Source organism: Diceros bicornis, chromosome 31, assembly GCF_020826845.1.
Source record: "Diceros bicornis minor isolate mBicDic1 chromosome 31, mDicBic1.mat.cur, whole genome shotgun sequence".
Classification (NCBI taxonomy): Eukaryota; Metazoa; Chordata; class Mammalia; order Perissodactyla; family Rhinocerotidae; genus Diceros; species Diceros bicornis.
In genome coordinates this window covers 5573306-5596085 of record NC_080770.1, presented here as the reverse complement: position 1 = coordinate 5596085, position 22780 = coordinate 5573306, and the positions used below count along the sequence as shown (strand labels likewise).

Below are 22780 nucleotides of genomic sequence, written 5' to 3'. Positions count from 1 at the left end.
ATGTTCAAGTGTATGTATGTGTGTGTGCATGTGAGTGTGTGTGCCTGTTTGTGTGTAAGTGTGTGCATGAGGTCAGTGTGCACACACACCAGGGGCAGGGTGGGGTGGAATTTACAGTCCTGGTATCTGACTCGCTGAGGTCAGACCAGACGAGCCTGGTGCCCCCCACCAGAAGAGTGCCCTAACCCCAGTGTCCCAGGGCGGCCATGCCGGGTAGTGACGTCCCTGTAGGCCCCTCTTGCCCCCCCCCCAAGTGGGCTGAGCTGCCCGCGGGCCAGGCTGACCTTCCGGGACGGTCTCGGCGCTGCCTGGTGAACGGTCCGTGTCTCAGACCTCTCCCACGCTGCACTGTGCTCCAGGCCTGCTGCTCACTGGCCACCTTCCAGGAGGCAGTGGCTGGTGTGGCCGAGTCTCCCTGGCTCAGAGAGGGCATCCGTCAGTGGCTATAGAGGCTGAGGGGGACAGCGTCGAGGTCCTTACAATGCACTGTGGGGAGAAGACTGTAAACGGCTGGTATGTCCGAGAGGGGTGTGTGCCACAGAGAATAAAGCAGGCCTGACCTCAGGGAGAGCGAGGCAAGGGGCTTCCCATTGTAGGTCAGAAGCCTGGAAAGGTCTCTTAGTGACGTTTGAGCAGAGACCTGGAGCAGATGAAGGTGAGAGCCATGCAGCCGCCTGGGGGAAGAGTATTCCAGGTGGAGGGAACAGCCGGTGTAAAGGCCCTGGGGTGGGAGGGGCTGGACGTGTTGGAGGGGCTATAGTAGAGTGAGGGAGGAGCAGAGGCGGGGCACATAAAGTGGGAGGAGGAGGCAAATCAGGTTTCGAGTGGAGAAGTCGCCAGGTCTAACTCATGCTCAAGGGGATCCCTTTGGCTGTTGAGTGGGACTCAAATTTGGAGTGGAAGCAGGGAGCTCTATTAGTGGCTATTCCTGTGATCCTGGCAATAGAGGGTGGCAGCTTGGACCAGGGAGGTAGTGGGCTGGGGTGAGAAGTGGCCATATATGGGATCTATTTTGAAGACAGAACCAACTGAATTTGTTGGCACTTTGCATGTAAGTTGGAGAGAAAGACAAGAAGGCATGGTGCTGCTCTGTACCTCAGTGTCCCCATCTGTACAGATGTGTGACCATGTCACGTCATGCAGAAAACACCAAGAACAACTAATGAGTTCAATAAATGTTAGCTATTGTTATGCTAAAAATGCCCCTCCCCACCTCCTGAAATATAATCTCCATGTCCATGCACAGATTTCTTTTTTCTTCCTTGTGGCCTTTTGCCATCTTGATTGGGAGTTGCTTGGTGCTCAGTTGTGAGGAGCTTGGTACTCAGTTGGGAGGTGCATGGTGCTCAGTTGGGAGATGCTTGGTGCTCTGTTGAGAAGTGCTTGGTGCTCAGTTGTGAGGAACTTGGTACTCAGTTGGGAGGTGCATGGTGCTCTGTTGAGAAGTGCTTGGTGCTCAGTGGGGAGGAGCTTGGTGCTCAGTTGGGAGGTGCTTGACACTCAGTTGGGAGGTGCTTGGCACTCAGTTGAGAGGTACTTGGTGCTGGGTTTGGAGCAGTCTTCACTCCCATCCAGGCTGGCTTTGCCTGCACAATCTCCGGGAGCTGGTCAGTTTCTGACTCTGGCTTTTCTTATTAAATGTTTGAAATCCTTTCTGATCTTGCTTCTGAATTCTGCCCCAGATCTCCCCGGGGTCACACCCCTGCCCCCTGGAGCAAAGTGGACTTTGGTGTTAATGCCCTGGGCAGAACTTCTGAAGCCCCGGCCTCTCCCCCATGCCTTCCCCTGCCCTAGTAACGTGTCTGATGAATGAGGGAGTGAAAATAGCAGTAGTGGTCCCCCACTCCCCAAACTGAATGAAGGTGAGAACACTGGACTGTAGTCCCCAGCTGCTTCTGTGAATGAGGTTGAGGTTTGTGGTCCCCAAGTTCATCTGGGAATGTGGTTGAGGTTTGAGATGCCTGCTCTGTCCCCTTAGGCACCACGTTTCCCAGGAGGGGAGGACTCCAGGCCAGTGCATAGAAGCCGTGGGCAGCACCCCCATTCTCACCAAATACTGACCTGAATAGTGGTCCTCGGCACAAGTTTAACCACTGAGTCCTGGGGGCAGTGGATTTTGTCCTCCGTCCTGGCCACAGGCGTGCGATTGAAAAGGTCAGCTTTGCCTCCTCCTGGCCCTGTTGGAGCCCCTACCCTCTCCTTTTGCCCCCATGTGATGCCATCCCCTGCTGGGGTCCTTCTTCAGATGAGGGGCTACCTGTCCTGGCCGTCATCAGGAAGGAAGGTTCTCAGACCGAATGTCCACGTCAGTGTGCATGTGACCAAGAGCCCGCAGCCAGGGGGGCCCATGGGCCTCAGAGACTGGACTTGGTGCAGTTTCAGCTGCGCAGGTGGCAAAGCCCAGGTGTCCAGGCCGGGTGGAGGGGAGACACCAGTGCCAGGTGCCCATGGGGTGGCAGAGCAGGACCTGGGGAGGACCCCCTGGCCCCAAGTCCCTGGGGCCAGGCAGACACCAGCCCAGCGCTGGGGGGAGGCCGGGGCCTGTCCCAGCTCACGAGGGGCTGCAGTGGCTCTTGGGTCTCCAGTTAAAGCCGGGCTGAAACCCAACCCCCTCTTTAAAATGCAAAATGGCCCTTCCCTAAAATAACATACAACCACAACCGCAGCCAGCCTCGCACAGAGCCCAGGCTGCAGCGTTTTTCTTCGGAAGTTGATCTTCCTCCGTGGAATTTGGCTGGCCCTGCGGCAGCGTTCAGACTCTGCAAGGGCACGTCCACGCCAGCCGGGCTCTGGTCGCAGAGTGGCTTGCAGATTCCCCATTTAAGGAAACCAGCGGGCCTCTGTTATGAAACTCGGGGGAAGGAATTTGAATTATGCTCCTCGCGGAGGTCCTGAGCCTTCCCTGTTGGCTGCCGTGGAGCATTCAGGGAGGGCATGAGTGGCCCGCTCTGAGATCGATTCTCTTGATACCTTCCTGGTGGGCGGGCGGTGGGAGGCTGGGCCCTTTCCAGGCTGGGGGGGGTGGGAAGAGCGCAGGGAAAGGAAGGCGTGTGTACCAGGCTGGCGGGAGCCTTTGCCGAGCTGGCTGACAGCACCTGTGAGCCTGAGGCTGCCAGGAAAAGTTCACCCACAGCCCCGGCCTGCTGGCGAGGGGGTGAGTCATATGACGGCCAGGCTCTGGCATTAACCAGAGAACCACACAGAGCCCCTGGCATGTGACCCGGGGTGGGTCAGCCTTTCAGAGCCTTCGTTTTCTCATCTGTCCAGTGGGGCTAGTAATTCTGCTTTTCCTGGGCCAGTCGAGGTCTCTCTAGATGCAAAGGAGACAGTACAAGACAGGCTTTTTGGAGAGGTGTCCATGTGAAGCGTGCTCTCTCCTGTCTGTCCCCACTGTGCCTGGAGAGGAGGGGAGCTTGGTGACAACAGCTGGGTGCAGTTGGTTTGTTGCTGCGGTGCCGGGAGGCGGGTATGTTTTGTACGAAGCCCCTGCAAGCTCATTCAAGTTAACTCGTCACAACTCCTCTGGCAGGTGGCAGTGCACCAGCTGAGACAGGATGCCCCTCTGGGAAGCCCGCATGGCCCCACTGATGGGGGTGGCCCCTGGGTACCCGCAGCTCTTGTGGCCGCAGAGCTCCCGTTGGGGGGAGAGGTGGCAGCTGCTCGTGTGTCTTTTTCCCTTTCCTGCTGGACAGAGGCCCCCAAGGGGCAAGGCTGGGCCTGTTCTCCCATGTCCCTGACACCCCCGCTGGTGCCTAGTGGACAGCAACTCAGGGTTTGCTGAAACAGGACGAGGTTTTACCTCTGGAAGTGGAGGCCGAGAGCAATGCGGGGACTTGCCCGTCGTAGCGAGAAGCAGCTCAAAGAGAAGGGTCTATGGGCGCACGGAATAGGTTGTCTGAGAAGCGCCCTGTTCTCACACTCACTCAGCTCGCAGGGCACCGCCTCTCCCCGCTGGGGTTGCACCCCTGGCAGGCCCTCCCACAGATGGCACAGGGGGCTCCCGGCAGCCCCCTGCCTTCCCCAGTCAGTGTTCCAGGTTGACTCCCATTGGCCCGGCATGAACGAGCCACCTGTCTTCAAAGCGGTCACTAGGGCGGGGGTAATGGGATTTGCTGATGGGCCAGGACCCATGCGTGCCCACCCCAGGAGGAGGGGAGACCACACCACCTAGGGAGTTACAGGGACCACCAGTGGGAGGGGGGCTCCTCAAAGCGAAACCTGGGCACCATCTCCGTCCTCTGTGGAGAAGAGCTGCTGGGTAGACAAAACAGATCTGCCACCCCTCATGTCCTGTGGCTCATCCACGGCCTACTGGGGCGGGAGCCTGTGGGACTCGTGCCTTCTAGGCTGATGTGGTTCCTCTCTCGTCTCCACTGAAGAGCCGTGCCCAGTCTCTAGGCTCACACTGGTGGGCGCCTCGCCCTGCGGCCGGCCTGGGCCACGGGAGCTGGAGAACTGGGCACATTCTCTGGATGCTGGCGGGGGTCGAACCCATCACCTCGGATGCCTGGTGTCGCAGTGTGTTGTCTCCGCTCACTTGGTGGGGCATTAAATAAGGAAGCCTTTTCGGGAGGTGGTGGTTTCTTGCTGGAAACTTGAGAATGTGGATAAGCAAAGGCGGGTCACCCACAAACCCACCTGGGAATAGCTGCTGTTATTATTTCAGTGTGCACCCCACCTATGTGTGTGTGTGTTTTTTTTAAGAGACTTAATTTTTTTTTCTTTTTTGTTTGCTGAGGAACGGTTGCCCTGAGCTAACATCTGTTGCCAATCTTCCCTACTTTTTTTTTTCTTTTGCTTGAGGAAGATTGTCCCTGAGCTAACATCTGTGCCAGTTTTCCTCTATTTTGTATGTGTGTCGCTTCCACAGCATGGCTGACGTGTGGTGTAGGTCCGCGCCCAGGATCTGAACCCGTGAACCCAGGCCACCCAAGCGGAGCGTGCCGAACTTAACCACTGTGCCATGAGGCTGGCCCCAATAGACTTAATTTTTTTAAAAGCAGTTTTAGGTTCCCAGCAAAACTGAGGGCAAGGTATAGAGAGTTCTCATATCCCCATGTACGTTCTGTGGGTCCAGACAAAGGTTTAATGTCATGTATCCACCGTTGTAGCATCCTACAGAATAGTTTCACTGCCCTAAAATCCTCTGTGCTCCACCTGTTCATCCCTCCCCCCAACCCCTGGCAGCCCCTGATCTTTTTACTGTCTCCATAGTTTTGCTTTTTCCAGAATATCATGTGGCTGGAATCATGCAGTACGTGGCCTTTTCAGATTGGCTTCCCTCACTTAGTAACATGCATTTAAGTTTCCTCCATGTTTTTTCATAGCTTAATAGTTCATTTCTTTTTAGCGCTGAATAATATCCACCCCACATGTTTTTAATTGCCTTTTAGAGGTTCAATTACAGTTTTTTCATAGTAGCTAAAAATCAGAAACAACTCAAACGTCCAATGCAGAGTTACTTAAATCGTTTACAGTACTGTATCGCTATTAAACAACAAGGAGGATTTCTATTAGTAAAAAGAGAGGGTGCCCAGGATATTCTGCTAATGGAGAACAAATTGGAAACAGTATATTTTGATTACCCAACTTTGTTTAAAAATTAAGATATTACTAACTACTTAGAAGACAAATTGAAAATAACAACTCCCCAAGCCCTAAACATTGGTTAACTCGTTTGGGTGAGATTTTAGGGCAAATTCACTGTCTCTGCTTTATGTTTGCACCATGTAGACAGAAAACAAAGACGGAAAGCAGATCTGTGTTAGCTTTCTCCCCTCATGCCTCTGCCGCTCCCTCATCAGGTACATGTACTGGACAGACTGGGGCGAGACACCCCGAATCGAGCGGGCGGGGATGGACGGCAGCACCCGGAAAATCATTGTGGACTCGGACATTTACTGGCCCAACGGGCTGACCATCGACCTGGAGGAGCGGAAGCTCTACTGGGCCGACGCCAAGCTCAGCTTCATCCACCGTGCCAACCTGGACGGCTCGTTCCGGTGAGTGGCCGCCCAGCTGCGGGCCCCTCCTTCCCCACCATGCCCCAGCTGTCACCAGACCCTCAGCTGGTCCTAGCTTAACTCAGGCCCATAGTCTTGTATGTGAAACCCTGGGGGCCTGAGGAATTCGAGACTTTTCAGAACTTAGAACAGTAAGAGAGTGCACATACCACATCTAACATCTCACCTCAAGTGAGGTCTGGGGCGGCAGCTACCCTCTGCCACGTGAATATTTTTATAGCAAAATGTAGAGCGTTGGTTCTAAGTGGGATAGAAAACACTGTAAATAGCCCCGTCTCCGTGCACAGGTTTTGCCGCTAAATGAGCAACAAAATGCTTTCGATTTTCAGAGTTTTTTGGATTTCAGAATTGTAGATAAGGGATTGTGGACCTAAAGCCCGAGGGTCCGACAGGGCTGTGAACAGTTCACTGTGCCCCCTCCCTCCCCGCAGCACGTAAGCCCCCCGAAGGCAGGAGCCGAGTGGGTCTTGGTCTTCACTGCATTCCCTAGTCATGCCAGAGGGCCTTCCACATAGCAGGTGCTTAGTAAAATGGGTGAATGAATGAATGAGTATGAAGGATTTTTTCCTTGCTTTAGAGCTGTCTTTTTAGCTTAGCTCCACAGCCCCCCTACCTCGTTATGCTTTAGATGTAGGAACATCCCCTCCATGTACAGGTCAGGCCATTATTCATTGACCAGGTGCTGCCTGCTGGCACTGTGCCAGGTCTTGGGGATCCTCCCGGGAGGACAGACCCTGTTCCTGCGCTGGCAGGGCTCCTGGCCCCAGGGGGAGTGTGTGGGTGCCAGTGCCGAGGGCTGTGGGGATACCACGTGGGGCAGACTGAGTGGGGGATCTTTGCAGACACAGACAGACACCAACTCCAACGGACCTGAGGATGTTGGCAGATCTACATTTTATCCAGGCCTTGTGTATTAGTTATCTGTTGCTGCATAACAAAGATGCCCAAAACTTAGCAGCCCAAAACAGCAAACTGTTTTCTGGGGGGTCAGGAGTTAGGAGCAGCTAAGCTGGGCGGCTCCTGCCAGGGCTACAGTCCTGTGAAGGCTGGACCGAGGCCAGAGGATCCACTTCCAACATGGCAGGAGACCTCAGTCCCTCCTAGACCTCTTCTTACTGCTGAGCCAGGCACCCCGGCTGGTTTGAAACATTCTATCCCTTCGTCCCTGGGAGCACAGACTGGCCTGGGGCCTGGTTTGAGATTTGAAAAGTGGGGCAGTCTAGGGAACCGTGGTCCTTGGGGAGGTATGTGATCCTGGCAGTTATGAAGGGTGGATTAGAGGCTGGAAATGCTGTAGGCTGGGGGTGCCCTGGTTGAGGGGTTGTGACAGGGGACAGTGAGGATGATGGTGGCATTTGAAACATGATAATCGTGGTGGTGATGATGATGATGGTGGTGGTGATGATGGTGGTGGTGGTGATGATGGTGGTGATGGTGATGATGATGGTGGTGATGGTGATGATGGTGGTGGTGATGGTGATAATGATGGTGGTGATGGTAGCTAACCCTTCCACAGCGCTTTCTGTTTCATTCTCACACCAGCCCTATGAAGCGTTTGCTATTATGAACCCTTATTACAGTGACACACAGCGAGGCACTTGAACTCACCCAAGGCCACACAGCTAGTCGGAGTCAAGGTTGGAACCCAGGCGCTGTGACTGCAGGGTCCACCCTCAGTCCATCTTCTACCTGCCTCATCACCGGATTCTTCTGGCTCTGTGTGGCTACCGCTCTTGATGAACGTGCCCAGGGCTGTTCAAAGGCAAGCCTGATGTGCTGGTAAAGAGGGCGAGCACTGGAGCCACATGGACCTGCTCGGCTCCCTCTCAGCCATGACTGGCTGGGTCCCTCCTGCTCAGAGCCTCGGGGCCTCGCGTGTGAACTGGGGTAGTAATTGTACTTTCTAGAGGGGTTCACAGGGTTCACTGCGGCCATGCACATGAAGCTCGGGGCACTGTGCCTGGACACAGTAGGTGCTCAATAAAGGCTGGTGTGCCCGGGAGCTCCTGGATCCAGCGGGAGGTGGAGGGGGCGTAGCTGGAGCTGCACCCGGAGAAGAGGGGCTTCCTAGGAGCAGGGACGAGGGTGGGCAAGGTGACCCAAGACCTGGAACTAGCTTCCCGCAGTGCGTTCAGCGGGGGCAGGCCTTGGTGAGGAGGAGTAGCCCCAGAAATGATAGGTCTCTGCTTCTCTGATCAAAAAATGTGACATCGTGGAAAACGATTTGGTGGTTTCTAAGAATGTAAACACTGAATTAACGTAGAATCCAGCAATTTCACTCCTAGGTTATACCCCAAAGAATTGAAACCAGTATGGTCATAAATCCTTGTACACAAATGTCCGTACTAGCACTATCCCCAGTAGCCAGAAGGGGTCAACAACCCCGTGTCCACCAGATAAATGATGAACAGATAAACAAAACGTGCTCAGTCCACACAATGGAATATTGTTCGGCCATCAAAAGGAATGATGCACTGACTTGTGCTACGTGGATGAACCTTGAAGACACGATGCTCAGTGAAAGAAGCCAGACACGAAAGACCACGTGTTGTGTGATTCCGTTTATATGAATTACTCAGAATAGGCAACTCCTTAGAGACAGAAGCCCACTGGTGGTTGCTGGGGGTGGGGGGATGGGGAGTAACTGCTTAATGGGTTCGGGGTTTTCCTGTGGAGTGATGGAAATATTTGGGAACTAGATAGAGGTGGTGGTTGTACAATGTGAATCTGCTATATAGCAGTGAATTATTCCTTTGGAAGTGGTTAATTTTGGGTTATGTGAATCACCTCAAATTTTAAAAAGTGACTTCAAGAAAACAAAAAAAGAGGCAGTGTCAGGTGAGATCGGGAAAGAGCATGAGCGTGTGGTTTCGGCTGTTCAGGAACACCTTTTGAGCTTTACTCTCTCCTGGGGGCTGTCCCAGGGGTTGGGGATGTGGTGACCACCCACCCACAGCGCTCCCCCCAGGAGCCTATAGTGGCAGAAGGTCATTAAACCAGATAATCACACACGCTACCAGCCATGTATAATTACATTCTGTCAACGGGGTCCGTAATCTCATTAAAAACAAGTTCTCATTTGCTGGGCATTGTAAATTCATAGAAGAGAAAGCTTTTTCTTGTGTTGATATCAAGTTTAATTTACTCTGATAATATAACTCATTGTATCCTAGGAATGAGCAAGTAAGTGTGGTTGAGTTTGTATTGTTAGAACATCGGGACAGGCCAGGCGTGCTTGTCATCAGCTCTTTGTCACCAGATGTGGCTTCCTCCTTGCCACTTTTCTTCCTTCTTTCTTCTATGTGGGACACTTTGCAAGCAGCCACTGTTCTAGAAACGGGTTGGATGGGGAGTGGCTGGATGTGCTCCCCACCTCCCCGTGTCACTGTCAGGAATGGCGGGAGTCTGGAAGGTTCCCTGCGCACGCTGGGAGGGGTTCCTGGGATGCTCTGCCCTGGTCTCACGCTGCTCCATCAGAGCCACTGCTGTCCTGGGTGGTGTAAAGGGGTCAGCAGTGACGGTGGAAGGCTGTCAGGGCCGGGAGCTTGCGGGACCGTGGGGAATCCTCTGATGGCTCCTCCCCCCGCCTCCCGCACCTGCAGGCAGAAGGTGGTGGAGGGCAGCCTGACACACCCCTTTGCCCTGACGCTCTCTGGGGACACTCTGTACTGGACGGACTGGCAGACCCGCTCCATTCACGCCTGTAACAAGAGGACGGGAGAGAAGAGAAAGGAGATCCTGAGTGCTCTCTACTCCCCCATGGATATTCAAGTGCTCAGCCCCGAGCGGCAGCCCTACTGTGAGTCGGGCGGGGGGCGTGGTGGCTGACGTCTTCCCCAAGGGCACCCTGTGGTCTGGGGGAGGCCAACCCTCAGAGCAGTGAGGAGAAAAGGGGGTGCTTGCTAGAGTGGAAGGAGGTGTGTGCAGAGTCCAGGGATAGGCTGGGGGAGGTGTGTACAGAGTGCAGGGGCAGGTGGAGGGTGTGTGCAGAGTGCAGGGATAGGCTGAGGGGGGTGTGCAGAGTGCAGGGATAGGCTGGGGGAGGAGTGTGCAGAGTGCAGGGGCAGGCTGGGGGTGGGTGTGTGCAGAGTGCAAGGATAGGCTGGGGGTGTGTGCAGAGTGCAGGGGCAGGTGGAGGGTGTGTGCAGAGTGCAGGGGCAGGTGGAGGGGGTGTGCAGAGTGCAGGGATAGGCTGAGGGGGGTGTGCAGAGTGCAGGGGCAGGTGGAGGGTGTGTGCAGAGTGCAGGGGCAGGTGGAGGGTGTGTGCAGAGTGCAGGGATAGGCTGAGGGGGGTGTGCAGAGTGCAGGGGCAGGCTGGGGGAGGTGTGTGCAGAGTGCAGGGGCAGGTGGAGGGTGTGTGCAGAGTGCAGAGATAGGCTGAGGGGGGTGTGCAGAGTGCAGGGGCAGGCTGGGGGAGGTGTGTGCAGAGTGCAGGGGCAGGTGGAGGGGGTGTGCAGAGTGCAGGGATAGGCTGAGGGGGGTGTGCAGAGTGCAGGGGCAGGCTGGAGTGTGGTGTGCAGAGTGCAGGGGCAGGCTGGGGGAGGTGTGTACAGAGTGCAGGGGCAGGTGGAGGGTGTGTGCAGAGTGCAGGGATAGGCTGAGGGGGGTGTGCAGAGTGCAGGGATAGGCTGGGGGAGGAGTGTGCAGAGTGCAGGGGCAGGCTGGGGGTGGGTGTGTGCAGAGTGCAAGGATAGGCTGGGGGTGTGTGCAGAGTGCAGGGGCAGGTGGAGGGTGTGTGCAGAGTGCAGGGGCAGGTGGAGGGGGTGTGCAGAGTGCAGGGATAGGCTGAGGGGGGTGTGCAGAGTGCAGGGGCAGGTGGAGGGTGTGTGCAGAGTGCAGGGATAGGCTGAGGGGGGTGTGCAGAGTGCAGGGGCAGGCTGGGGGAGGTGTGTGCAGAGTGCAGGGGCAGGTGGAGGGGGTGTGCAGAGTGCAGGGATAGGCTGAGGGGGGTGTGCAGAGTGCAGGGGCAGGCTGGAGTGTGGTGTGCAGAGTGCAGGGGCAGGCTGGGGGAGGTGTGTACAGAGTGCAGGGGTAGGTGGAGGGGGTGTGCAGAGTGCAGGGATAGGCTGGGGGGGTGTGTGCAGAGTGCAGGGGCAGGCTGGGGGAGGTGTGTGCAGAGTGCAGGGGCAGGTGGAGGGGGTGTGCAGAGTGCAGGGATAGGCTGAGGGGGGTGTGCAGAGTGCAGGGGCAGGCTGGAGTGTGGTGTGCAGAGTGCAGGGGCAGGCTGGGGGAGGTGTGTACAGAGTGCAGGGGCAGGTGGAGGGTGTGTGCAGAGTGCAGGGATAGGCTGAGGGGGGTGTGCAGAGTGCAGGGATAGGCTGGGGGAGGAGTGTGCAGAGTGCAGGGGCAGGCTGGGGGTGGGTGTGTGCAGAGTGCAAGGATAGGCTGGGGGTGTGTGCAGAGTGCAGGGGCAGGTGGAGGGTGTGTGCAGAGTGCAGGGGCAGGTGGAGGGGGTGTGCAGAGTGCAGGGATAGGCTGAGGGGGGTGTGCAGAGTGCAGGGGCAGGTGGAGGGTGTGTGCAGAGTGCAGGGATAGGCTGAGGGGGGTGTGCAGAGTGCAGGGGCAGGCTGGGGGAGGTGTGTGCAGAGTGCAGGGGCAGGTGGAGGGGGTGTGCAGAGTGCAGGGATAGGCTGAGGGGGGTGTGCAGAGTGCAGGGGCAGGCTGGAGTGTGGTGTGCAGAGTGCAGGGGCAGGCTGGGGGAGGTGTGTACAGAGTGCAGGGGTAGGTGGAGGGGGTGTGCAGAGTGCCGGGATAGGCTGGGGGGGTGTGTGCAGAGTGCAGGGGCAGGCTGGGGGAGGTGTGTGCAGAGTGCAGGGGCAGGTGGAGGGGGTGTGCAGAGTGCAGGGATAGGCTTGGGGGGTGTGTCTGCAGAGTGCAGGGGCAGGCTGGGGTGTGGTGTGCAGAGTGCAGGGGCAGGCTGGGGGAGGTGTGTGCAGAGTGCAGGGGCAGGTGGGGGATGTGTGCAGAGTGCAGGGGCAGGCTGGGGGTGTGTGTGCAGAGTGCAGGGATAGGCTGGGGGGGTGTGTGCAGAGTGCAGGGATAGGCTGGGGGTGTGTGTGCAGAGTGCAGGGATAGGCTGGGGGTGTTATGCAGAGTGCAGAAAAATCTGTTCTAAGTTGCAGTCCTCAGGCTAGGGTCCCCATACAGTTGTGGCAGGGGTCCCTGATGGTGACAGACTTGAAACGCGTGGGCTCAGGGCTCCTGTTACAGGTGGCCTGTGGGGCCGGGGCTCTGGGCGCACCTGCTCCTTGGGGACCAGGGTTTCTTGCCATGGTGCTGTAGAAGGTTCTAACTTTGAACTTAAGAGTGGGGGCCCGGGGGTCTCTCAGTACCAAAGGGAAGGGGGCACTCTGGAGTTGTTTTCTGGTAAGAAGGTCGTGGTCTTTAAACGCCCACACATTTGGGGCAGCCACGTGCCTAAGGCAGCGTTGGGGAGGGAGAGGCACCGCCCAGCGAGTCTGCTGCAGTAACCAGTGGGTTCTATACTGCTCATTTCAAGGGAGCTGCACTCCAGCCTGCCCTGGCACAGCGAGATGCCGGAAGTGTTAGTTCAGTTCAGTTCAGTTGCATGTTGGTTGTGGAAGGGCTTGGGAGGATGGAAAGCGTTGTCATTGGCACCGAGAGGCTCGGCCCAGTGTCCAGGTGTGGCCACCAAGCATTTGTGCAGATCCCGTGGGGTCCTGGCATGTCAAAAAGATAGGACAGGCCTCTGCTCCGGGGTCCCCACCATTACTGCACGGCAGGTCCTGAGATCCTGTCGGAGGGTGGCCTTCACGGAGGAGGTGTCCTTTGAGGGGCCCTGAAGAAGATGAGGGTTTCTTGTAGGATATTGGGGGATGGGGGCAGGGCAGGGAGGATGCCCACACCAGGAGTGGTAGATGTGGGTGGGTGTGTGTGTGGGGGGGGGGTCAAGGGTCCTGTTCTGGAACCTTCTCTCACCCTGCCCTGTATTCGCCAGTCCATACGCGATGTGAGGAGGACAATGGCGGCTGCTCCCACCTGTGCCTGCTGTCCCCAAGAGAGCCTTTCTACACGTGTGCCTGCCCCACCGGCGTCCAGCTTCAGGACAACGGCAAGACGTGCAAGGCAGGTGAGATGGAGGCGCCGGTGGGGGCCGGCCTGGCGGGGGGGCGGCCCCGGGCTTGGGTGCCCTGTGGGGACCGTCAGTGGACCACCCAGCACTGGCTGCTTTCATCGGGAGGTTTCAGGCGTTCCGGCTCCTCGTCCGGGTGGACTTGGACAGCCGAGCAGCTGGGGTTTGAGGTCAGATCTGGCTGTGCTGCCCAGTGGTCGAATGATCCCCTGCACGTTACTGACTCAGAACCCAGGTTCCCGTCCTCAGCACGAGGCTGTGACGGGCGGGTAGAGACCCCAGGTGCCGGGCACGCTGCCGGCATGCGACAGTCGCACCCTAAGAACTTGCTCTCGTTGCCTATCAAACAAAAACTGTGTTATTGTAAAAAGAACAGTAGTGTCAGAGAACATCGTGAAACAGGAGTGCCCCGTGATCCTTTTCTTCGTTCTCGTCTCTCCTGAGTGTACACTGACGGTGTGGGACAGTGGGCCTCCCAGTGTGGTTTCGTCTTCTGCTTTTCTGCTGTTTCATAAGCATTTTCTGCATTGTTACAGAATCTATAATTCACTTTTATCCTTGCATCCCCTTCCCGTGGAGTCTTCATGCCGTAATAAGCCCCTGTGGAAACTTAGGTTGCAAACGCACCCTTAATGGGAGTTTCTTTTAGGTGCACGAAGTTCAATGGATCCCCTCCCCACACACAAGTTATTTTCTTTGTTTCAGGTATTTTACCACCTTTTAATTCTCCCTCTCGATTTTCAGGCACTTGCTGCTTCAAGGACTTGTGCTGTGATTATTTTTTAATGAAGTGTCGCCCCCTACCCTGTGGTGCCGTCTGAGGCTCTTTACTGGCACGTGTCAGGTTCAGGGTGTGCTCTTGCGGAAATGACTCGCATCCGGGATGCAGCCTGTCCCTGGGGGATGTCCAGGGCCCAGCACAGCTGGACGACGCCGGGGCGGACTCAGACCTGGCCAGCGAGGAGGTTAATGCGAGAGGCCTGGAAGCAGCCACCCCCGCACCCAGTCCCACTTGGGGGAAAAGAAAGGAGGGCAGGGGGCTTTCCTTTCCTGGTAGGCTGGCTTCCACCACGGGGTCCCATGAGGTGGGGGTTCCATGGGGCGGAGTCTGAGATGAGCAGCCCACTAGACACGATCTTCCTCCCTCTGCCCGCGGCTGCCAGCCTGTCGTCTGCTGCCCGAGCACACGGGGTCTCCACCCGGGGTGGTTTCTCGGCCCCTCTGCTGTCAGCGGGCCTGGGTCTGTATTTGTGTGCAGTGGTCCTGTCATCATGCTGGGGCCGGGGCGCCTCTGCTCCCTGGCAGGGCTCCTGCTTCCGTGAAGACTTGGCTGTCACACCAGAGGGTCTGTTAGCGGTATGGTGCACCAGCCCCTGCAGGCCCCCCAAAGGGCCTTATTTTCCCAAGTGCCCTTGGGAGGGTCATGCACGGGGGGGGACATCATTAAGAGGACACGCCACTGTTTGGGAGGACTGGGAGGGAGAAGGAACAGACTGAGGCAGGAGCGAGTTGGTGTCAGCGGGGACGTCATGGGTGTTTGTTCTGTGCTGTCACACTGGCCCCGTGTCCAGAAGGGCCCATGCTTGGTTTAATGCTCTGCTGTTGCCAACTTGAAATGCTTAATAATTTTTGAACAGGCAGCCCCGCATTTTCATTTTGCCGTGGTCCCCGCAAATGATGTAGCTGGTCTGCATGGCGGATTTGAGAAACTACAGGGAAATCTGGAGAGAGTCTATGAATATTTTGGTGTGTCTTTCTCTGCTGTTTTTCCGTGTGTGACTCTCTATGTCTATGCGTTGTTTATACAGCTTGCTATTGTTTATTTCAGTTCACATTTGCAATTACAGGAGGTATATATGCTTCAAAAACATGAGTTTTTGCGTCTGAAGAATATTTTAACAAGTGGTCATTCCTTTGAACCATCTTCCCCACCATCGGGTATTTCTATGCCATTTGTGTTTTTGCTGTTTCCAAAATCATGCTGCCCTGAGGGGCCGGTCTGGGGCCTGGCCCTGGAGTTAGAGGGATCTGGATGTGGTGTCTGTGGCCACCATTGATTGGTGATGCCTGCCCGAGACCTGTGTTCGATCGGTTGGTGATGTGTGCTCTGGGAGAGGGAGCAGCGTGGCTGGATGCCGGTGTGGTTGCCATCTATGCCCACTTGGGGTGGCTGGAGCCAGGCTGCATATGGACATGTGGGGAAGGAGTAGGGGATCGACATGACCCCCCAAAAGGTGGATCATGCAGTAGTGCCTGCCCCGATGGGGAAACTTGTGCAGTCAACTTTTGTGAAGGGGTCCTGTGAGGCTCCCTCACGCATCAGAGTTGCAGGAATATGGGATATGGGCAAAAATGGGATGTGGGCCCAAATAGAGTCCCACTCATGGCCCATCTTTTCTCCAGCTGTGAAGTTGCACAGCTGGAGAAGCTTGGGGTTACAGAAAGGACTTGCTCAGGCTACCCTGGGGTGCAAAGGGCTGTGGGTTGGTCATTTGGAGTGGATGGTGCCCAGAGCCGTGTCACCCTACACCCCCTATCCTCATATGAGAGATGGGGGTCACAGACCATGCCCGCCCAGGGAGGCTGTGGAGGACCCAGTGCATTAGCAGGAATTGAAAGCACTGTGCATAGTAGGTCTCCAGTATATGGCAGCCACGTCCACCATTCACATGGTTGGCATCCCATCATCTCGTCAGGCCTGAGGGAACTGGGGCAGTTCTACTGGAGGCCTAGGTTTGCCTCCATCATCCAAGGGTCCTCCCACCCTGGGGGGAGGGGGCTGTGGGCTCACATGGACCCCTGCCTCCTTTCTTATTCCCACTATTCCCATGGCTGAGCCTCTGAGCCCTGGGGAGAGAGCCCCGTGGTCAAGCCCATTGAGGGCATTGTGTTATTTCTGCATGCATTGACCATGCATCTCCATATCCAGGCCCAGAGCAGCCCTGGGGAGCCCTCTCCTGGAAAGGGGGGGGGCAGGGGGCAGAGTAGAGGAGGTGGCTGGGGAGGGAGGGCTTCCTGGAGGAGGCAGCACTGGGTGCTGGAAGCTCTGCGGTGGGGAGCTGACACCAACACCTGCGGAGTGGAACCAGTGGATTAGCAGCAAAGCCTGTCCTTCCTGTTGGAAGCTGTCGGACAGGGGGCCAGTGCACAGCTCGCAGCCTCCTTCAGTGAGGATCGCCAGCCGGCAGATTTCCCTGGGATTCAGCTGCTGAGGGCCACTTTCCCTGGTCTTGTGCACCCTCCCAGCTGTGGAGGACACTTTTACAAATAACTCACTTGGAGAATGCCAAGTGCGAGGAAGAAAAACATTTGTGTTGTCATTCCGAGGGGCCCAGCTTGGGTGGGAGTGTGGGCCGGGCGGGGGACTTTTCTACGCTGAGCCTGCGTCTTTCTGATTTTGTTCCAGATGCCCCAGCTTGGGGGTTATGTCAAAAGGAGGGAGAAGCTCACAGAGGAGACAGAAGGGATGGGACGGGAGTCTTGCTTTGCAGAAGAATGTGACATTTGGGTTCCGTGTTTTTCTAAGCGTGGTTCCCACTGATGGACTAGTTGGTTCTGGGGGCCAGTGGCGGCCTCTGTAGCTCCCTGCCCTGGACCCGTTCGAAGTTGAAGTGTTCCAGGGGCAGCTAGGGGAGTCGGGGAGCATAAACAGAGTTTCCTAAAAGTTTTAGTTTGAGTGGAGGAGAAACCTGGAAGCTTCTCAGAGCATTTCAAGGGTTTGCCACCAGGATGGCTTTCTGGAAATTCGAAGTGGTTCTAAAATCTCTGTCCGTATTTCTTAATCCCGAGGGATACGGGCAGGCGTGAGAAGTGGGTTCATCCTTGAGAGACTTTCAGTCTGTTTGGGGGGCAGACACAGTGAGTCAGAGACGGGACCAAGGGCATGGCCTGAATGGGGCTGAGGGCTTCAGACTTCGCAAACAGCGACAACCCCGCCTGCGAACTGGGGTTTTAGGATGCGGATCACGCACCCTCCAGTGTTTATTCCTTGCCACAAAATATCATGCTAAAGGAAAACATTGATTAAAAGGCCATACTCCTACCGGAGCACCGGAGCTGTTTTTCTCTTCTTGCGCGGCGTCCGTTGGCACGGATGGTTTTGCCTCCCGACGGACATAAATTACACGTGGAATGTGGATTCTGGCTGCCGACGATGTGCGGGGTGTTGATTGTGAAAACCACCTGGAGATAGCAGCTGGTAACACAAGGGTAAAATGAAAAAAAATGAAACACTAAATCCTGTTGAATGTCACCGCTGACAGCAAAGCTCTGAGGTCCTGGTGGCAGAAGCCTGGTGCGGGGCGCCTAGCTGGCCGGAAGGGAGCAGCACCCCGGGAGGGCTGCCAGTGCCTGGAGAGCCTTCCAAGGCCGGGGTGTCCGGTGGGAGGATGGAATTCGGAGGCTGGCAAAGGAGGCCCTGGAGTTGCTTGGGGATCTCCTCTTGGCCGTGGAATTGGTGAGGTCGGGTGTCCCAGGGGGGTGAAGAACCTAGCCCACGCTGTGATGGCTCAGGGGTGGCCCTGGGCTACAGGAAAGGCCTCTGGGAAAGACGGACATGGAGAACAGCTGCATTGGTGCGATTTCCACTATTTCAGGAGGGAAGGCATCGGAAGCGACATCCACGATTGGTGACATGGCTTGGTCGGTAGTGGAGAGCCCGCCAAAGATTTTTGTGGTGCTGAGGAAATTCAGGCTCAGGTGAACCCAGAATTTAGAGCACCTGATTTTCAATTGTGTGATGGCTTTCTACGTCCTGTCATCGTTTTACAATACCTTAACTCACGTCCCAGCTATGTGATCTTGGGAAAATGACTCAGCCTCTCTGTGCTTCCGTTTCCTCACCTTTAAAAGGGGACAATAATGGTACCTGATTCATGGGGTTGTTGGGAGGAGGGCCTAGCCCCCCAACAGTTATGAGCTATGCTTCAGTTTAAACTTGAACTTGGAGCCAGGCAGGCAGTCTGATTTGATGCCAGGAGAGTAGTTGTTCCCTGAACGTTTGGAATCAGAAGTAGATACCGAGGCTGGGTGGTGCCCAGAGGAGCTGGGCAGGGGCAGAGGGTGGATGGGCACCCTCCCCAAACGGCCCAGTGGGTGACGAGCAGAAGAGTGAGGTGTGTGTCCTGGGTGTGCTGGGCATGTGGCTCCCTTCCCGTGGGATGAAGGCCAGCACTGGGCCGGGAGGGATTTGGGGTCAGGGACAGATGCCTGGCTGTGTCGAAATTACTCGGACTCAGTGTCGTGTCTGGGTTCCCTTGCCCCAGTCAAAGTCTCCCCGACAAGGGACAGGGGTGGGAGGTGGGGGGCTGAATCTGCACTTGACACCTGCCCAAGGCAGGCTGACGTGCGGCAGGTCAAGAGCCACCTGGCACAGTCGGAAACATCTCAAGATTTGAAGCCAGGGCCTTGGGCATGACTTGCGATTCCTGGAGCCCTTGCTCCGGGCGTCTGACCTTTTATGCTTCCTGGAGTGGAATATGAAGAAATTTTTGTGCGTAAATCCTACTTTTTCCTGATTTTGAGCAAATGAAAGCCAGCCCTGGGTAGGGGTCGGTGCTTTCCCCCACGAAGGGGCTGAGATGGTGGTGATGCTTAGACTCCAATGAATCGGGGGTGTGATATCCTAGGGGCATGCAAGCGTCCCCCCAGAAGGGGAGGATGGAATGGGGGGTGGACCCTCTCGATGCCCTGTACCAGCGGGGCGGGGCTGGTCAGTTGGCCCTCTGAGCTGCAGTTTTCTGGCTGTAAAATGGGGAGAGCAGAGTAATGCCCCTTGAGCTCGACTAGGGGATCAAATGAGAAGCTGCACATTAAGTGCTTTCCAGGATGCCTGCGTGGGGCCCCCGCAGAGAGGATGTGAGGCTCAGGACTCCCTTCCTTTGGACTCGGGTGCAGTGTCTCATGTCCCCCAGCCCCTCCTGAAATGGCCCCAGTGAGGATCCTGTAGCTTCTGAGACCAGGAGGAAAGTCACAGCAAGCAGCCGCCTAGTCCAAGGGTGAGACCCCGGGGCCGAGCTGTGGTTCCTGCAGGGCCGAGTGACTCTTGGCCCCGGGAATGAGCACGCAGGGAGCCTTTCCCAGCCGGCTGCGATCCCCCGCGCCCTCCGCCTGCAGGCCAGCCTGCCACCCCCTCTGCAGCAGCCTGGAGACGGAGGCGCCCAGCTGGCTTGGGTTTTCCCCATGTTTTTCCAATTATGTGGACTGGGCTAAAAACAGCAGTAGTGGGGCCTTATTTGGGAGTTACCACTGCCGTCCAAGGGAGCCTGTGCTTCCCTCGCTCCAGCGGCCGGCACTCCGTGGAACATGCCGTTGTTTTGACGTTTGTGCCCATTTGTTCCTCATCGCTGGGGCTCCTGGGCAGCGCACCCCCTGCTCGGGGCCTGAATGACCTGGGCAGGTGACTCGTGGGCTGTCTCCAGGGCGCATGGCTTCACTGCCCCGGTTGGCCAGGCTGCGCTGGGCCATCCTCTGTCCCCCGCCCAGACCTTTCCAGATGAGGCCGTGGCTGCGCGTCGGGGCGGGTGGGTGGCGCGGACTGGGTGATTTATGGGTCCGCCCGCCGCACCTCGCCAAGAAGTAGTTTTAACAGATGTTCGCAGGGACGGGAAACACAAAGCCGGGTGGGGATGTGGCCAGCCAAGGCGGCGGGAGGAACAGAGGCGTCCACTGTCGGGTCTGACGGGCAGACTGACAACTGGGCGACGTCTCAAAGCCCCTCACATCCATCCGTCTGTCCAGGCGGATTAGCCGGAGCCCGGGGCCGGGGAATAAGGGGCGCGTTTGTTCCCAGTCTGCCTGTCTTGTCACTTATCAGGGAAGTAGGTCAAAGGGAAAAGAAAGGAGGCCCTTGTGGCCGAGGCGCCGCCGCCCGAGCTGTGATTGGCGTTGACTCTGCAAACAGAAGGCAGCTGCTGTTCTCAGCCACGGACCGTGAATTTTTAATAGCAAGAAAATCAGATTGCATGGTCCCAGGAAATGGTGGAATGAGCCCGCGCACTCACTTTTTTGTTTTGGAAATTGAGGTATAACTTGCAGACAATAAAATGCACAGATTCTAAGTGTCCGTTTTGATGAGCTTTGACAGTTGTATATGTCTGCATAACCACCACTCCAATCCAGATACGGAACGTTTCCACCACCCGGAAAATTCCCTGGTGCCCTTTGGAGTCCCCCTCCCCGCTCTGCAGAGGCAGCGGCTGTCCTGACTTCTCTCACCAAGGATTAGTGTTGCCTGTTCTGGAACGTCGTGGAAATGGAAGCACACAGCATGTGCTCTTTTGTGTCTGAGCCTGAGGACTAACATTTAAATCTGGTAAAAGAGGAGAGGGGAGCATACCATATTCTTAGAAAGAGAAAACTGTCATCCTGGGGCTGGGACGTAAGACCAAAGGGCGCCTCCTGGGTGCGGTTAGCTCTGGGGATGCCTCGAGGCCACTGGCCGCAGAGTTAGGCTGCGGTCGCCCCTGACACTGGCCTTGTCCCCCCCCCAAGCCTGTCTGGTGTCCCCTTTGCTACTGCAGCCTGAGCCCAGCTCCAGTCTAGCCCCAGACCGGCCCGGAGCTCAGATGTCTCCCCGCGTCTTCGAGTCAAGTTCCCCTGGGCTGCCCAGAGAAAGGCTTCGCCCACCTCGGCACTGCCTGACCGCACGCCCCTCATGCCCTCTCTGGGCTTTGCTGATGGCGGCGGTTTCCCTGTCTTGGTTCCACTGACTGTGCCTTGTGCCTCTGCCCTACCCAATTCCATGTGCCCTGGGGCCCCGATGTGCTGGACTGATGCCTTGGGCCGCCGGCTTGTCATCAGAGGCTCTTTTTCCCCATTTATCTCCTTTCCAATCGAAATGGATTGTTCGGCCCCTCTGACCCACGCTCTGAGCACCTGCCTCCCTGCCTTTGCCCACGCTGTGCCTGCTTCGTGACGCGAGCCTTCAGGGCACGTCTCTGCCCCTAGTTAGAGAGAACGTCCCAAGACGGGTCCCTGGGTGTGTGTTCAGTGCCAGCAGGAGGGGGACATGTGCAGGGCCTGTGTCCTCGGGCTTGGGGGCTCACCAACTTCATCATGGGACCCTCCCAGCCTCGCTGGGGGAGTCTTATCCACACCTGAATCTTACCAGTGAGGAGACAGAGGTCAGGCTGCTTGCTCAGGGTCACTCTGCGGAAGTGGGGCTGGGAGCGAAGGTCGGGTGTGACAGTTGGCCTGCGCTGCCTGGATGGTAGGCAGCCACGGGGGGGCAGGGGAAAGGCCAGTGGCAGAGGACCACATGAGGGCCTCACAGCTGGGGACAGCAGAGGAAGGGCCTGGCTTGGGGGGGTCACAGGGCTGGCACTGACCTTGTGGCTCTCTGGCCGCCCCAGGCCTCAGGACAGAGGAGTGATCCCCCATTTCAGGGCTGTGCAGAGGGAGGTGCAGACTCCTGGCAGGCTGCAGCCTCCCTGCGAGCTCGAGGGGAGGCCCGGGGTGGGCCGTGCAGGCGGACAGCTGCTCGGGCTTCAGGTTTCCAGTGGAGCCAGCGCCCGGCCCGGCCACTTCCTCTGTGCCTTGTGACCCTGTGGTCACTCTGTGCGGTTTCCTGGGCCAGGGTGCCGGGCTGTGGTCTTAGCGATTGTCCAACCGCTTACCCCAGGGGGGCGGTGGAGAAACTTCATCAATTGCTAAAAAACAAAAATAAGCTGGCCGCCTGCCAACTGTGAAGCTGTTTATGGCCTTAGAAACTGTAGGGTGGACGGCAGCCCACGCTGGGATCTGGCTCTGCCCACGCGGCTCCAGGCCCGGGAGGGGGCTGATGTTGGCTCTACCTCCTGTGGGGGCAGCTGAGGGGAGACCCTGGAGCTGTGAGCAGGGCTGGGGGTGGGCGTCAGGGAGGTGATGAGGGGCCGTTCTGGGCTTCCCGTCTCCAGCGTGAAAAGAAGCCAGTAGAAGGAGCTGTCCTGGGGTGGTGCCAGCCTTGGGGGAGCCTTGTGGTGCGAGCCTCTGGGTGGGGGCCCGTCCTTCCCACAGAGGGCCGTGACCTTGGAGCTGCAGTCGGTTCACTGGGGGACAGTTGTGATGTCCACTCTGCCTGCTGGGATGGCAAGGGCCCAGTGCTGGGTGGGGGAAGAGGACTTGGGGCCCCCACCTCTTTCCTCCGTGTTGATTGGTCAGTCCACGCCCTAGGATGTGTTGTCACTTTGCTCGAGGTCTCTTTTCCCACACTGGGGTGTGGAGGGTTAATTAACTGTGAGGGGCGACCCAGCCAGAGGGGCTGTTCCTCCTGGGCTGTCGGGAGCTGTGGGTTCTTCTGCTCCATCCCTTCCTCTCCTGTTATTCTTCCCTCCCTCCCACTCGGTCAGAACCTGGAGGCAACTGAATGGGCGACTAAGTCATCCATGCTCCCGCTCGCCCAGCGAGACAACCCTGTCCCCAGAGTCCAGACCCACCTCCCACCTAGACCTTGAGATCCTCCAAGGGTAAACCCCTGCACCCGTTTTTTAAAGTCTTGTTTTTTTCTTCTTATAAAGTCACATTTGCATTCATTGTAGAAAGGAAAACATCATAAAAAATAATGGAGAAAATAAAAACCACCCATAATCTTGACACCGAGAGATAGCCGCTGTTAACGTTGTGATGTGTTTCTCGGTCATCTTTTTACTGTGCCTGCATTCAGATCTGCTTTTGCACGATCTTCTCA

General features: G+C 56.8%; 1 protein-coding gene across 2 annotated transcripts in view; it reads left to right on the top strand.

Moving 5' to 3' along the window:
• The window catches only part of LRP5 (LDL receptor related protein 5), a 111209-nt gene that overhangs the window by 31400 nt on the left and 57029 nt on the right, over nt 1–22780 (top strand). For both annotated transcript variants that reach the window (XM_058526202.1, XM_058526203.1), the window contains exons 3-5: nt 5805–6002; nt 9626–9822; nt 12982–13113. In XM_058526202.1, the coding sequence (XP_058382185.1) occupies nt 5805–6002; nt 9626–9822; nt 12982–13113 (527 nt within the window). The remainder of the gene's footprint in view (nt 1–5804; nt 6003–9625; nt 9823–12981; nt 13114–22780) is intronic.